Raw genomic sequence first — 17,047 nt, 5'->3', positions numbered from 1 at the left:
CTTAATTTAAAGTTTTAAAAATTAAGTTCAACGTCAATATTTTAACCTCAGATCACCTGTAATAGATTTTGAGTATTGTTAAGTTTTTATCTTGACAATTGGCAGCAAGATAAAAAAAGTTATCGCTCAATGCATAAAAACTTGAAAATCAAAGTCAAACAGTTTCAGTATTTTTTCTCGCATTTCAAAGAAAACAGACTTCAAAATCGTACCAAATTTTTTTCTTATTCCTTATGACTCCTATAACAGAAATTCAATTTCATCAATCAATTTGAGTAACATGAAGTTTGTCCCTTAATCATTTTTGATACCCAATTCAAAATAAGTTGCAACAAAAATGAGTCCAATTTTTTTTTCTATGTACGGTTTGAAATAGAATGTCCAATATATACACTTCAAAGTTTATCTGTATTCAGTAGTGCATACTAGTATTGAACAATATTCTTTCGATTTAAAAAAAAAAACAAACAATCTCAATATTATTCCCATTTTTAAATTACAATGATATTTATATACAATATTTTCTATATATTTCATGTATTTATGCGTATTGCGTTGTCAAAACTTATCTAAATATTCTTAAAATTTACCGAGAAAAAGTTAAACATTATATTCGTTCCACTTTCTTTATCCACTCAGGAGCAAATTTTTATTCATCTCCTAAATGACCATAAAAAGAATAAGTTATATAAATTCTTATTATGAGATATATAATATATGTTTGTTCTACTGTTTAAGTTAAAGGTCTTGTTTTAGGTCAAATACGAATTTAACGGACAATAATTACTCTCACAAATTTTTACGTAATTAAATTCAGACAATTTAGAAATAATATTCTTTAACTTTTATATAATATTGCATCTATAGACAAATTGAAATATTAAAAAAAAAGATTTGTAAAATCCTTTTCACACATTTTTTTTTTTTTTTTTTTTAATCAAAAAAGAGAACGTTGAAATTCTTAACGATTTAGAAGAAAAAATATTTATTATAATTTGTTGGCTGAAAATATTATTGATTTTTGATTAAAAATTTGTAGAAGAAAAAATTTTACGTCAAAAATATTGTATTCTGTGTGATATTTTTTTTTTTTCTTTCTTCTTCAATTGTTGACCTATAAACATTGTGAACTTCACCGAAGTAAAATAGAAAAGTATTTTAATGAATTGTATTTGAAATTTGTAATTTCCTATTTCGTGGAAATTTCTATTTTTCAATAGAAACGTTCAGAAGGATATAAAAAGTGTTTGTTGAAATCGTGCGAAAACATTTAAATATTTGGTCTCAACTTACTTTACTTTACTAAATGTAATTTTTTCAGAAAATTATTTCTAATTTTCTCAACAAAAAAAAAAAAAAAAAAAAAAAAAACATTTTTTTGGCATTTAAAGCAAATATTTCATTTTAATAAAAGCAATAATATTGTTTCGAAATTTTTTTTTCAATTTTATAAAAAAAAAATGTTTTTTTTTTTTTTGCTTTAAAAGCATACATGATTTTATTTTACTGAAAATTATTTCTAATTTTCTCGCAAAATTGTTTGCATAATTTTTTTTTAAGTTTAACAATTAAAAAGGAGTTTACATAAAATTTTAAGGCAATAATATAATTGTTTCTTTGTACACTTTTTTGCACTAAGTGTAAAATTATGTGAATGCTAAATTCTATTATTGATTACGAAACTTTAAAATTCTACATGACAATAATATAATTTGCTCACAATTATTGTGAAATAATTAATATTAGTTTTAAGAAGTGTATATATATATATATATATATATATATATATATCATAAATTATGTAAATAAAATATTTAATCTTGGAAATAATTTCCAAAATCAAATATAAAATAATAATAAAGCATAGCAATATGTAATAATAGGTTCTAAAAATTTCCATTATTATTAACAGGCTATAAAATAAAAAAAAAAAGTAGTAAATATTTCTAATCTATTGTGTGTCATAAAATAATTTTTCTCTTTATTTGATTTATTCAAATGTTTATTTTAAACATTAAAGTAAAATTAAATTTTTATTTTCAATTAACTGCAAATATGTTGGATAATTATATTTCAAGTGTGAAGCAAAAATTCACTTTTTATATAGAAGTAAAAAATATTTTTTTTCATGAAACATTATTTATGTGTACATAATTATCCTGTTGCTTATTATAATTTTTGTTCCACCTATAACATAGCAATTAAAAGATAGTGTAAATTTTATATCATCTTAATTTTCAGTTGCAAAAAAGTCATTAAGGGCTCATTTTACTGATATATTATGTATTTTTACATCACCTTATTCTCTATACAAATTATTAAATATTAGTGAAAAATTCACAAAATTAAATTTCTAAAAATTTTATCACTTTGCATTGAAATTTGTAAATTTTTCACTGATTTCGTATTAGATTTGAAAATAAATTTATTTAGATATTTATATTTTAAGGAAATTAAAAAAAAAAAAAACATATTTCTAAAGTTCTGAATGAATGAAAAATTTGTTTACTACTTTTTTAACTTGAAATTAAATTATAAAATTTTCTAATTATTATTAGAATTATTTTATTATTTCTGTATTAGAAAATAAATTAATAATTTATTAATTATTAATTGTTAATATATTTTTTATTTTTAAATTCATGTATTAATTGTTAAAAAATTAATAGACCAAAAGAATGATGTTTAGAATTTTAGACACATAAAAAAATAATAACTTTTTGCAAACCAAATGTTTTTAATATAATATAATATAAAAAAAATATATATATATGCAAAAATTAAATCAGTTTGAAAGAAATAGAAAAAAAAATTATTTTTAATTTGAAATAAAACAAGAAAAAAAATTTTTTTTTTTATTCATTAAGTGAAAGTGTATGATATAAGTTTTAAAATGAGCCCTTGTCAATTTTTGCAACTTCACTAAAATTAAGATATATAAAAAAAAATAATTTGTACAATGCCTCTAATTGCTATTGGATGAGCAAATATTATTACATATATTTTTTAATGTCACTTTTAATAATGTCACTTTAGAAAATATCGTCTTACTCTCGAAAGAATTATTACTGAAAATGACAGTTTCAGTTGACTTACATAAAACAATTTTTGCTAATTTACGCAAATATATCTCTTAAAAAAAAAAAGAAAAAACCGTAAATGCACAATATTACGAAATCTATAACGATCTTGTGCATTTTTACAACACATATATATATTTGTTTAAATGGCAAAGAAGGAATTTTTCAATTTGTCTATAAATTTCAAATATTGTCACTCATTGAATAAGTTTTTCATCGAGGGAAAAATAGTAGATAAATTTATTTTCTTGTCAAATCAATTTTTTACGTATACTGACAAAAAATATAATCTATTTATGTCAAAGCTAAATAAATTTTTTTTTTTTTATTAACTTTGAGCATAATTTTTTTACTTCTTTTTTTATTTTTACATACCTGGAAATACTAAGAATATTTTGTAAAAAAAATTTTCCAGGTATGTTAAAAAGTTAAAAATAAAAAAAAAGTAAAAAAAATTTTGCTCAAAGTTAAAAAAAAAAATTAATTTGTTTATAAAAACTTTACTTATCTTAGAAAAAAATTTCTCAATTCAATAATTTTAATTAGATGTCACTAAAATTATGTCGACATTAAAAAAAATCTCGAAAAACCTAGATTTTTAAAATTGCATAACTCAAAAATTTGAGTACTTATAAAAAATTTTAAAAATACATTAAAAAAAAAAAATTATTTGATTCAAATAATCGGTTACTTGATTATTATCAAATAAATATTTACTTGAACCAAATAAATAATTACATGAGGCAAATAATTTTTATTTTCAGTCAATTAAATGTTATTTGTTTTAAATACAGAAATTATTGGTTCAAATTCAATTTAATTTAATTTAAATAAAAATTATTTCATTCAAGTAAATAGTTATTTTGATAATAGTCAAGTAATCGATTATTTGAATTAAATAAAATTTTTTTGCCAATGTAGCACTTTTTTCTACAAAAAGAACGAAAAAAAAAGTTAATTTTTTCGAATTTAAAAATATCATAAGTAAATACGTGGAATCGATTATTTATGCACTGAGAAAAATGTTTAGTCAGAGCAATCAAAATTTAGTTGGGCCAACAAAATAATTTTGTTGGTATTTAAGTAATCAAACAATTTGTTTGAGTCAACCAAAAAAATTGGTTGAGTGTTTTTTGATGGCATAACAAAAATGTTTGGTTAGCTGAACCAAATTTTTTTCTTTGGTCAACAAAAATGTTTGGTTGTCGTAACCAAATTTTGGCTATTAGAACAACAAACAATCATTTGGTTTTTTTAGACCAAAATATTTTGTTGTTTTAACAAAATTATTTTGTTGTCGTAAACAAATTTTGGTTGAAATTTACAACTTTGTTTCAGCCAACCAAAATTTGGTTACAAGAATCAAAATTGCCTATAATCAAACGATTTTGTTGCAAACACAAAATATTTTTTTTCAGCTTGTTAAAGTAAATTTTTTTACTGAAATAAATTTTTTTTGAATAAAAATGTTAATAAAATATAATTGTAAATAAAAAAAAATATTTTAAATTTACCCGCCAGTGATGAATTTCAGATAATCGATTAGCAAGAACACAACCCGCTGATCCAGCGCCAACAATAATAAAATCATATTCCTTAACGGCAAATCCCGTTGGTTGTGGAAAAATAGCTTGAGTTAGAAATTCCTCTTCTTTTTCTTCATGCTGATAATTATTTCGCGACCAAAAATTTTCCTCTTCATATTCCGATAAATCACGTTCCCCATCATTTCTACCCCAAAAATTATCATCATCAATTTTTATCCTCTGATCATTATTTCTCAAACGTTCTTCAGCAAATGGAGAAATTTTTTTCCTTCTCGTTGGTTTAAAATCCTCGGGGAAAAATTGATAATACTCACGGGGTAGAATTGAAGAAGTACTTTGTTCTTCTTCTTCTTCTTCTTCTTGCAAAAAGGGAAAGAGATCAAAAAAACTATCTCTTTTTGGTTTCAAATAAATTGGTCTTTTATAAATTTGATTAGTTTTGGGAAAATAAATTTCATAATTTAATCTTGGTTCCTGTCTCGTTGATGATTTGTAGAAAACATTTTTTGCCGTTACTGGCGTTAATGAATATCTCGAACCATAGAGTTGGAAAATATTTGATTTTGGTGTTTTATGATTAAAATGAGTGTGATATTTTTTTTGTCCTTGTACTTTGGTATAAATACCAGGAGGAATATAATAGGGTGCAGTATTTATATGATATGAACCAATACGATCCAAAGGATATGTTTCTGTAAAATCATATTCAATATTTGGTTTAGTGTATGTGTATAAATTATTAACAATAAATGGATTTTTTATTTCTGATTGCGTGGAGAAACTCTTTGTACTAACACTTCCATAATTATTATTTCCATCTTCCGAATAGCCAAGAAGACGTGCAATAAATGCCAAAAATAAATATGTTGACGGTTGACATGCCGTTACTTTTGAATGAACCGTGCAAAATTGCGCCAAATTGCCCGGTACCCACGACATTATTTATTCTCAAATTCACAAATGGGTTTGGGAATTATTTATCACTGAATTATGTTCTTTATACTTTGAAAATTTTATTTCAACTATTATTATTGTTATTATAATTATTATTATTGATATTATTATAATTATTATTATAATAGTAGCAAAAACTATTTTTCTGCATTATTAGAAAAAAATTAGTTTTGTTTTTAATAATACACAATTTTATTGACACTTGACACTAATTTTTTTCTCCAAAGAACACATCACATTTTAAAGTAGAATTTTTACACAATTGAAAACAATTTCCCCCAAAAAAAAAAAAATACAATTACGTAATGATACAAAAATTTGAAAAATAAATAAAAAATAAATTACTAAATAATAAATTATAATTTGTAAAATAATGGAAGATATTAATTAACTTGAAATAAATTAATAATATTAATAAAAAAATAAATGAAATTTTGAAAAATAATAATTATACTGGATTAATTAACTTGAAATAATGTTAATTTTATTGAATTGATTTGGAAAATTTGTTGAATTTAAAAAAATGTTCGTTCAATGCGAAATTCAATGTTCATATTGTAGTGGATTTAAAAACTGAACACAAATATTTTATAATAGTTGGTTTGTTGACTGTAAAACAATGAGACACTTTCCGATCTGAATGTTTCGATACAGACGGTTGGCACGCGAATGTACCTTTACAGATTGGGGAGGCTGATAAAAATGACTTAGAGAGCTATAAAGGTTCGACACGATATCACGATTTGCAAGGTTCGCTAGTTTGTCTTTTCAAATGTGAACGACATTCACTGGAAAAAAAAAAAAAAAAAATCCTATTCTTGATTTAACAATATATTCTTGTCTCGTATAATTTATTGTATATATTATAGAAATATATATTTATTGTAATAATTTTTTTATATTATATTTAATTATAAATTAATTAAATTTTTAGTTATAAATTAATTAAATTTTTAATTATAAATTAATTAATTAAATTTTTAATTGTAAAAAATTGATTTAAAAAAATTTATGTAAAAAATTTTTGCGAGGTCTGTGTGAATGACACAAATTTTTGAGCAGGACAACCTTTTTTTGTAATTAATTAATTTAAAATACGATTAATTTATTTTCTACTTGCATTGAATTTTTTAAAATTAGAACACAATTTAATGCAGGAAGTGTTATTATTGAAAAATACGATGTAACATTGGTCGGTGATGTAAGAAAAGTATATTTAATTATTTTTTGAGGTTATGTGATGAGCGATTAGGCCTATAAGCAGAATGAAATCTCTAATCGTAAATCGTTACATGAGAGAGAAAAGGATAGAAATATATTTGTCCTTTTCTCTCTCATGTAAAAGCTTAAGATTTACCATTAGAGATTTTATTCTGCTTAGGCCTTATGTCAGATTGTGACAAGTAATGCAGTGCCACCAACTTGTTCAATTTATATATTATCGGTTGGTAATTCAGAAATCTTGCTAAAAATTTTCTATTCTACTTCCTATAAGCCAATGTTTTTTTTTTTAATTTTTCAACATTGAAAAATATTTTTAATTAATACTTATGTTTTAAATATTCAATTCGAATATTTATTTATTCTTATTTATTTATTTTATTCATTTATGTATGAGAAAATTAATAACAATTTTTTTTTATTTATGTTACAGGTAAGACCAGAACAATACTAAAACAGAAATCGTACTTTGGGTTATTCTAATCGCAATTTCAAAGTAAGGTAAACAAAATGAATTTTTATAAAATTAAATGCGTCTACTATAGATTTAATAGTGAGAAATAATTATTATTTATTACTATTTAATTAATAATTATTTTTAATTTAATAATTATTATTGATTTTAAATTTAATTAATTTTTAATTTAATTATTTAATTTATATTATTAATTAATTTTTTTATTAATTCATTAATTTTAATAATTAAGTAATTTATTTATTTTAATAATTTATTTTATTTTACCATTAAAAAAGAAAGTGTGAAAAATCCAGGAATGTGATACAATGAAATTTTCCAGTAGAAACACACTTCTGAATTCAAAGTTACGAGAAAAAAAATTTATTTATCATATATTATACAAATATTAATTTTCATTAAGAAATATTTTTAACCAACGAAAAGAAAAATATTTGGAAACAATATTTTTATTTATAATGAAACCTTTTTCTCATAATGTAAAAGTAAATTAATAATGTATATATATATATATAAAGAATATAAGAAGTGTGACTCGCGCTATAAATTACTTAACATTTTTACGGTCCTTCTTGCTCCGCTTTCCATTTGACTTGATTTCTGCGTTTTCAATGCTTTAATTTTTTTTTTCTCTAGATTCCTGTCTTGGATTTAGTTATTGCTTTCGATAATTTGTTCTTTCGCCAGATTTACGAGTTGAAATTATTATGTCTCTTCAGTATCAATTTCCGTTTTAATTTTGTTGTCAAAATTTTCAAAAATTTTTACTACAACTATTTAGTTAAATTCAAATTATTTGCTAATTAATTTGTATTATTAATCGATTAATAATAATCAATGTGGTCAGAAAAAAATACTTGAAAAAAATATATCAAAAAAATTTCAGTATATCAGTTTTTGTTCAAATAAAAAATCCCTGCGTTATGTAGAGAATTTTATCTTCAAGCATTATAACAATTAGTAAGTAAATTGATCAAAATTTGTAGGTGTAATGTTTTCGGATACTTTGAAAAATTCCATAGTTTCTTGCTCTAAAAATTTCAATTTATTAACACTCATAATTAATTTTCACATACAGTAACAATTTTTTGCACAAAAAAAAAAAAAAAAAATTAACCGTCATTTGATCAGAAATGTGAAAAAACATTTTTCGTAATATTGAATTATCCTTATACTAATTTACTTAATTTTTGATTAAATCTATCGTGTTGTTATCATTTCAATATATATCTTTTATCATTGTTATATTAAATTATTTATCATTACTAATTACACTAAAAAAAATAGGGGGGTTTGATTTTGACAACAAAACATTTGGTTGGTATTTAACCAATTAAAATTTTTTAGTACCTCAATAAAATTTTGATTTCAATCAAACTTTGGTTAACACCACAGAAAATTAAAAGGCATTAAAATAAGCTGCAACGCTTATTATTTTAATCCAATTTTGCTTATTTTAATCCATTTTGGTATTAAAATAAGCAAAATTGGATTAAAATAATAAGCGTTGCAGTTTATTTTAATACCTTAAAATTTTCTATGACAATCAAAATTAGAAAATACGGATTTTTGATACCTTAACTAGACTTTGGTTGGGACGATTAAAATTTTGTTGAGGCAACAAAAAAAATTTGTTCAAATACCAAGCAAAAGTTTTATATTTAAAACCAAATCCTTCTTTCAGTGTAGTTTATAACTATAAAAGATATAAATGAATATAGTAGAAGTAAAATATAAATTTAAAAAGTAATTATCACATTTTTGAGATTACAATTCATCTCTTTCGGTCCAATCTTCTTTAATCATATCAGAACCCTTTTCAGCAATCATAAGAGTAGCTGAATTTATATTTGCACTTGGTATTTTTGGCATTATTGAAGCATCAATAACGCGTAGTCTCTCGATACCATGTACCTTGAGTCGTGGATCAACAACAGCTTTTTCATCACTTTTTGGTCCCATTTTTGCCGTACCCACTGCATGATAAACGGTATTATATGTATGTTTAAAATTACACTTCCAATAATCATCGGTATCAAATTCCATATTTCTACAATTGGGAATATCATATTTATTCCATTTAACACCAATGCTTTGCATTGCTTTTGTATTTATTAATGAACGTAAAAATTCTATTCCCTTTAACAAAGTATTCACGTCATCTGAATGTTTCAAGTAATTGGGAATTATTTTAACACGATCATTTGGATTGTTACTTTGTAATTTTACTTCACCAATACTTTTTGGATTAAGTGTTGTCATTAAAAAGAATAGTAGATCCTTGGTCGATGCTTCTTCCAATAATTGATTTTTTAAATCATCCGATGCACCAAATGCATTGAGCATTGTGTCCAATGGTAAAACTTTACCACGTGGAAAATGTGCATGATGAAATTCAATATTTGGATATTTTGCCGATAGATCGTCAGTGTTGAGAAAACCGAGGAGATCAATTCCACCAGTTGCTGCAAGTTCACCTAATTCAAAATTAAAAAAAAAAAATTTTAATTCCTTTTTTTCTCTACAAAATTTTATTATTATTATTATGAAGTGCATGAATTTTTCATGCAAAATCAACAGATTTAAATTTTCATTGTAAAGAATTTTATTGAGTATAGTTTAGCTGCCATATCAAAGAAGGACACATAACTAATGTAATTCAAAGGCGTTATGTGCCCCTCTTTGATTCGGTAGCTCAATTATTTTTATAAATAATTACACAGGCACACAAAAAAAATTCATGTTCTCAGCTCGAGGTTAAATCATGACTATTTTATGTTTTTGGGATTGCTGAAACCGAATCTGAAGTCTATTTAACTCATGATTTAATACCATAATGTCAGGCTCTTAACATAACCTCAAATTTTTTTTAAAAATTATATGTTGGTGATTTTTTTGAGGTTATGTCAAAAGCCTGATGTTATGCGGTGTTAAATAGACTTCAGATTTGGTTTCAGCGACCCTTAAAACATAAACTAGACATGATAAGACTTATAAATCAGAAGTTTTTTTATTTCAAAATTTTGGGATCAAATTTTGGGATTTTTGAATTTGTTTCAAAAGCCTGACATGATAGGGTTAAATATACTTTAGATTCAACTTCAGCGATACCAAAAACATAAAGTAGACCTGGTAAAACTCATAAATCAGAATTTCACTTGATTTTAAAATTTTGAAGGCGAATTTTGAGGTTTTTTTGAGGTTATATCAAAAGCCTAATGTGATTGAGTTAAACTGACTTTGCTTGAATTGTTATTCGATAGAATTCTTAAAACGCCGAATTTCTATTTGTCCGAAACTTCAAATGTCCGAATTTACAATCGAGAGAAAGATTGTGGCACGAATTTTAAAATTACCCAATCAGAAATTGTCAAGAAAAAGTTGTGATTGGTTAATTTTTAAATTCGCGTCAAAATATTTTTATAGGTTATGTGTTTCTTTGGTCACTTGAAATTTCGTACAAATGAAAATTCGGCATTTTAAGAATTCTTTCAAATAACAATTTTCGAAAATAAAAATTCGAACTAATGATTCAATGAATTGAAAATTCTGTCATTTAAAAGTTCAAATCAATTAAAATTCTGTCACAATAAGAATAATTAATATTCAAGTTAAATGAGAATTTTTTTAAATTAAAAAGTTGGATAAAGAGAAATTTTTGTAAAATAAAAGTTTTGTCAATCAAAAATTCAGGAACCTAAAAAATCTGTTAAAAAAATTCGTTTATCAAGAAATTCTGTCAAATGCTATTTCGATAAATGAAAATTTGAATAAAAAAATTAATTATATCCAATAAAATTCTTTAAACTGCAAATTTTAACTAATGATTTCTAAGGGAAATTACACAATAGCATATAATATATAATTATATAAAAATATATATTCACCTTTTCTGTGCATTAAAAAGTCATAAGAAGAATCTAAGAAAAAGTCGCTTATTTTCCATTCCTGTCCAGTTTTATTCTCAAACACAATCTGTACACCAAATGATAGTGCGTGATCCTGTAAATTTTGACCCACTTGTAAATCGACTAGATTTTTAATTCCAAATTCAGCGAGATGTTTCTTTGGACCTATTCCCGATAACATTAGTAGTTGTGGTGTTTCTATAGTACCAGCCGATAGAATCACTTCTTTTGTTGCTCTCACATCAATGATTTGATTATTGTTCAATTTTACACGAACACCAGTTGCTTTTTTTCCTGACATTAATATCTCTTGTCCTCTTGCTGATTTAATAATATATAAATTTTTTCTATCCTTTACCGGTGCAAGAAATGCTTCGGCTGCATTTACACGCAATCCATTGTCTAATGTTCCATCAGCTTCTCCATAGCCAACATAATCCTTTCCATTGAATGTTTCCAATGTTGGAATTCCTAATTCACGTGCTGCCTGAAAAAATTTTTAGTTTCAATTATAATTCACTATTTTTTATTGTTATTTTTTGCTATAGGTGAGGAAATTTTTTTGAATATGAAGTTCGATTTGCTCCATCACGTCAGGGTTTTTTTCTAATCTCAAAAAACATGTCTAATCAAACAAGTAATTCAAAATTCTTGTGGGTTTGGGTTGTAGGGGTTTTTGGGGTCGCTGATTGCAAATCTGATTTCAGATTTTCAAAATTCAAAATGGCGGATGTAATATGGAGAATAATTTTTAAAAATATTGCATCCGACATTTTGTATTTTTAAAATTTGACGTCGGATTCGTGAACGGCGACCCCAGAAACCCCTAGATACTGATTTGTATGAAAATGTAATGATTTTTTTAAAAATTTGTCCACCATTTTGAATTTGGAAAATTTGTGATCATATTTGCAATCAGTAACGACAAAAACCCCTAGAACCCAAGCTCACAAGAATTTTGAGTTACTTGTTTGATTAGACATGTTTTTTGAGGTTAGAAAAAAATCCTGACGTGATGAAACAAATCGGACTTAAGGTTCGTGATATTTCGGTTTGCCTTGGAATAAGTTCGATTTTTTTTTGTGGTCCTGAACAACAAAATCAAATAATTTTAAATTTTGGATGGCTTTTTTCTTAAAAATTTAATTTTCAATATTAATGCACTATTTTTATTTTGCTTATTTTTTATTTGTCTATGAAATTTTCTAGTTAAAAACATTTTTTTGATTAAAATTTAAAAATTGGCGCTTTTATGTGGTATAGTTTATGAATGTTCCGATAGAGGGCTTCTCACAATCGAGTTTCAAAATTTTTAGTATAAAAAGATATATACTTGTTCCTGAGTCAGTATCAACAAAATTATCAACAATATCAAAGAATTTTAAATTTTTGCTTGCTTTTTTATGAAAAATTTAATTTTCAATATTAATTCACTAGTTGTATTATTATTTTTTGCTCCTTGAGGAAATTTTCTAGTTAAAAAAATTTTTTTTTTTTATTTATTTTTAAAAATTGGCGCTTTTATGTGATATAGTTTATAAATAGTCTGATAGAGGGCTTCTCACAATCGAGTTTCTTTTACACCAATAATGTTCTATAAATTATAAAGCTTAGGTCCATTTTTTTAGAGCACGTCACATATAATGTAAAAAATATTATTTTTAATTTTATAAAAATTTTTGAAAAAAAAGAAAGTAGTTTTATTTAATATTAAATAGAAAAATTTTATATATCATTTTAATTTGGTAATTTTTTTTTTTGTTAAAAATTCTTCAAATTATATTAAAATTTTGCTTTAACGAAAAAAAAGAAAACTTTTATTCAAATTCAAATGATATTGTGTTATAAAATAAACAATTTTTCTGAATTGCTCTCATAAATTCTGATATATACTTTTTAATACTTCCTTATAGAGGAAATTTTACCGATCACTGAATGAGGAAATAAAATATTCATGAATTGAACTATATTGTTTGCTTTATGTATATTTTTTTTATATTGCTTTCAGATAAAGAAAATAAATATTTAAATAAATATATATATGTAAACGCACAATAATTACCTGCATTATAAGATTGGACATAAAATTGCTTGAGTGATTGAACTTTCGAATGGGTAAGGGACCATTTGTTCCGAAATATTTGCTGCCTAATCGTGCAGCAAATTCGGCATTATAACTTTCGGACTTCCTGAAATAGGGTAAAATTTCCTCGTAACTCCAACCATCGTTTCCCATTTTTGCCCAATGATTGTAATCTCGATCATTGCCATGAACATGTAACATTGCATTTGTCACTGAACTACCACCAAGTGCCTTGCCTTTTGACCAATGACAAATTTTTTCCTTCATTCCTTGACAATAATTTTCATTTGGTTCAAGTTGATATTTATAATCTTCCTCTGTATGTTGTAATGCTAATAACATTATTGGAATTCGACTCATTGTTGATGGATTTTTACCCTCTTCAATGAGAAGAATTTTCCAATTATTCACTTCGGATAGTCGACTAGCAACAACGGAACCTGCTGTTCCACCACCGACAATTATAAAATCAAATTCTAAATTTTCATCTAATAATTCTGTTGTTCTATCCTCTGGATAAATGTTGTCTACATTTAGAGCACATTGTGCTCCTAAAAGTGCTCGAACAAGTTCTATAAAGAGTAATCCAGATGATGTTCCACTTGCTGCCAGTGCGCAACTTTGGCCTAAACAAGCCTCCATTATTGTTTTCTAAAAATCAGTGAAAAATTTATTAGGATACTATTCTATTTTTTTTTTTTTTTTTTTTTTTTTTTTTTTTTTTTTTTTTTTTTTTTTTTTTTTTGTTGCTATTTTCGAGTTTACAAAAAAAGAATTGTGACTTATTTTAGCTTTTGTGGAATTTGGTATTTTGCTAAAGAATTGGTCTAGTGGTTAGCCTTCTAGATTTATGCTACAAACTTCGAGGGTTCGATTCCCAGTAGAGTTGGATTTTTTCCTCGATAAATATATTAATAGAATTTGAAAAGTATAAAATAATAAAAATAAAAAAAAATGACATTATTTAAGAATGAACACATACAAGCGAGAATAGCCAACAGAATAATTTGGTTAAAATAGCAAAAAATATTTGTTACGTTCAAACATATTTTCTATTAGTTCAGCGAAATCAATTTCTTGAAATAATCAAAAAATTTGCTTGGACGAAGAAAACTGATTAAATAAAAAAAAAAAAAAAAAATATTAATTATATGTACCTTAAAAATAAAACAAACAAAATTTGGATTTGAATAATTTTTGAATTAGACTTTTTTAAAATTTTTATTATCTAAAATTTTGAGAATTTTTCTGATTCAAAAATTATTTAAAATATATTTATTTGATTGAAAATTTTTTTCCAAGAATTTAGAAAACTATTTTTTTTTTTGTTTTGATTTTCAACATATTTTAGTACTATTTTTGAATTTAAAAAAAAAAGTGCACCTTATTTTAGCTTCTGTTAAATTGGTATTTTACCAACGAATTGGTCTAGTGGTTATCCTTCTCGACTTGTGCTATAAACTTTGAGGGTTCGATTCCTAGTAGAGTTGATTTTTTTCCGCAATAAAAATTAATAGAATTTTAAAAGTATAAAAAATGTTGAAATTTAAAAACGAAAGAAATAAATAACATTAAATAAAAATATAAAAAAAATAAAATGACGACATTATTTAAGAATAAACACATACATACTGATTTAAAAAAAATTATATCAGGTATAACATAAGAATAAAAAAAATAATTTTAGATTAGAATAATTTTTGAAATTTTAATTTAGTTTTATTTTTGTGTTTTTTTTAAATTTTTTAACTTCAAAATTCTTTAAAATACCTATTTAACTAAATAACACTATTTTCCAAGAATTTAGAATATTTTTTGTTATTCTGACATTGAAAATATTTTTTATAAATTGAACTAACAAATTTTGCCAAAAAACTGAATGAAACTAATTTGCTTTCTCTTAAGATGAATTATTATTAATAATTTTTAATACTTATTAATAATTAATTCATTAATTAATTATTAATTATTATTATAATTATAATTATAAATCGAAACCTTGACAATTTTTTAATTTTCAGTTGTGATAATATATTGTAAATAAACTTTTTTAAAAATATTTTTATTAATAAATTATACTCTTATTAAAGAATTAATGAAATTAATTCAATAATGTAATATTTATTATTAATAATTATTAGTAAAAATTTTAAATACTTAATAAAATATTTATTAGCTAATTAAATTGCAATAAGTTGCAATTTTATAGTAGCAATAAATTGTCATTTGTTTTTAATTAAAAGTCTTTATTTTTTTTTAACATTGATCATTACAATTTCAATTTAATAACAAATTTTTCTTAAAATAAACAATGTTTTTTTCAGAAAAATTTAATTTAAAAAAAAAACCAAAAAACAAACAAAATAAAATTTTGTTTGGACCAAAAATGTCGCAAAAATTTTTTTTGATCAAAAATGTAATTCTGGTTATTTAGCATAAATAATTGAATATTTTACTATTTAACAGATAAATGTATTTTTGAATTAAATAATATTAATTACATATTTTCTTTAATTAAAATAAATATTTATTTATTAGTAGTCAAGTTAATTAATTATTACAATAAAATCATTTTTGACACTCTTTAAATCAGAATTCGTTTAATATTACATGGAAAAAATGGAATGCTAAAAAAAAATTGCAAAACTCTATTCGTAAAAAAAAATTAAAAATGAATATTAAAATATTTTCACCAATCTTATCATTGAAATAGTTTTTACATTGGTAATTTTTTGTCGTTTAAAATTCTAAAATAATTTAATTCCCATAATGATTTCAATTGTATATCATTATTTTAATCATTGCTGAGGTTTTACTCTTTCTTTTTGTTTACAGAAAATAATTTAATGTCACTTATTTTTACTTGGATTTTATTTATTATACAATTTACAAAAAACTATGAAAAATGAAAAATTATCAAATTAGAAAAATTAATAAATATAATTAACTAATAAAAATAAAAATAGTTTAATTCTAATAATGAAGCAAATGTTTAAAAATTAAAATTTGTTAAAATAATCAATATTCATCAAAATTTACTAAAATTGTTGTCTTTTAACTTATAATATTATAGTGAACATTCACTGAGAGAAAGAGTATTTTTGAATCAAACATTTTATTTGTTTAATTCTAATTTATTTTATTATTGTGATTTCTAGTTCAATTTAAATTTGTTTCAAATAAATTTTTTTGTTTCATCTAATATAATTAATTAAAAAATATATAATTTGCTTGACTTTTAATTATAGATATTTATTTACTTTAAAATCAAAATTATTAAAAATTAAATAAATTAATCAAAATAAAAATTAATTTCAAAATTTTTAAATTTTAAAACAGAAATTATTAAATAATTTTTATTTATTAAAACAATAAGAATTACCTTAGTTTTGTTATATATTTTAATCAAAAAACACCAGTTGATTGTTGAACGTCATGAATTTGGTTCTATTCGTCAACGTAGTCTGACGAAGAATGAAATTCAAAGATATTGTATTGAATCCCTTCCTTTTTTCAGGGGACAAACATTTTTTTTTTTTTGTCTGCATTTGACCAAGGTTTTCAATTTCTCGTCTAAATGATATTTTGTTCCATATAATATCATTTTTGCGATAGTCTTACAGTTATGCAATAACGTATATTAATTACAAAAAATAAATAAATAATTTTTCATAAAATTCTCATTAACTATTTCGTCATAAATGTTATTAAATTTACAAATATAATTAAATTAAAATATTATTAAATTTAATTTTTTGAAATTCTTTTTATTGAATTTT

The 17,047-nt window shown here is 23.0% G+C and overlaps 3 protein-coding genes across 3 annotated transcripts in view; 1 reads left to right on the top strand and 2 right to left on the bottom strand.

Annotated features, from left to right (window-relative positions):
• The window catches only part of LOC127280965 (glucose dehydrogenase [FAD, quinone]-like), a 41,410-nt gene extending 35,648 nt beyond the window's left edge, over nt 1–5,762 (bottom strand). The window contains exon 1 of the mRNA XM_051304401.1: nt 4,595–5,762. Within this exon, the coding sequence (XP_051160358.1) occupies nt 4,595–5,566 (972 nt within the window). The 5' untranslated portion in view covers nt 5,567–5,762. The remainder of the gene's footprint in view (nt 1–4,594) is intronic.
• Nucleotides 1–17,047, top strand: part of LOC127280978 (flotillin-2) — a 297,326-nt gene that overhangs the window by 217,722 nt on the left and 62,557 nt on the right. The window lies entirely within an intron of this gene.
• Nucleotides 8,918–16,766, bottom strand: LOC127280972 (glucose dehydrogenase [FAD, quinone]-like). Its single transcript, XM_051304428.1, has 4 exons — nt 16,651–16,766; nt 13,248–13,919; nt 11,165–11,672; nt 8,918–9,754 (listed from the first exon to the last, which is right to left on the bottom strand). Exons 2-4 carry the CDS (start codon nt 13,908–13,910, stop codon nt 9,045–9,047), a joined length of 1,881 nt encoding a protein of 626 aa, XP_051160385.1. The 5' UTR covers nt 13,911–13,919; nt 16,651–16,766; the 3' UTR covers nt 8,918–9,044.

This window comes from Leptopilina boulardi, unplaced genomic scaffold (assembly GCF_019393585.1).
Source record: "Leptopilina boulardi isolate dan_hultmark-lab unplaced genomic scaffold, ZJU_Lbou_2.1 LbouV2_259, whole genome shotgun sequence".
Taxonomy (NCBI): Eukaryota; Metazoa; Arthropoda; class Insecta; order Hymenoptera; family Figitidae; genus Leptopilina; species Leptopilina boulardi.
The sequence above is the reverse complement of the archived record's forward strand: the minus strand, read 5'-3'. Positions and strand labels throughout refer to the sequence as shown.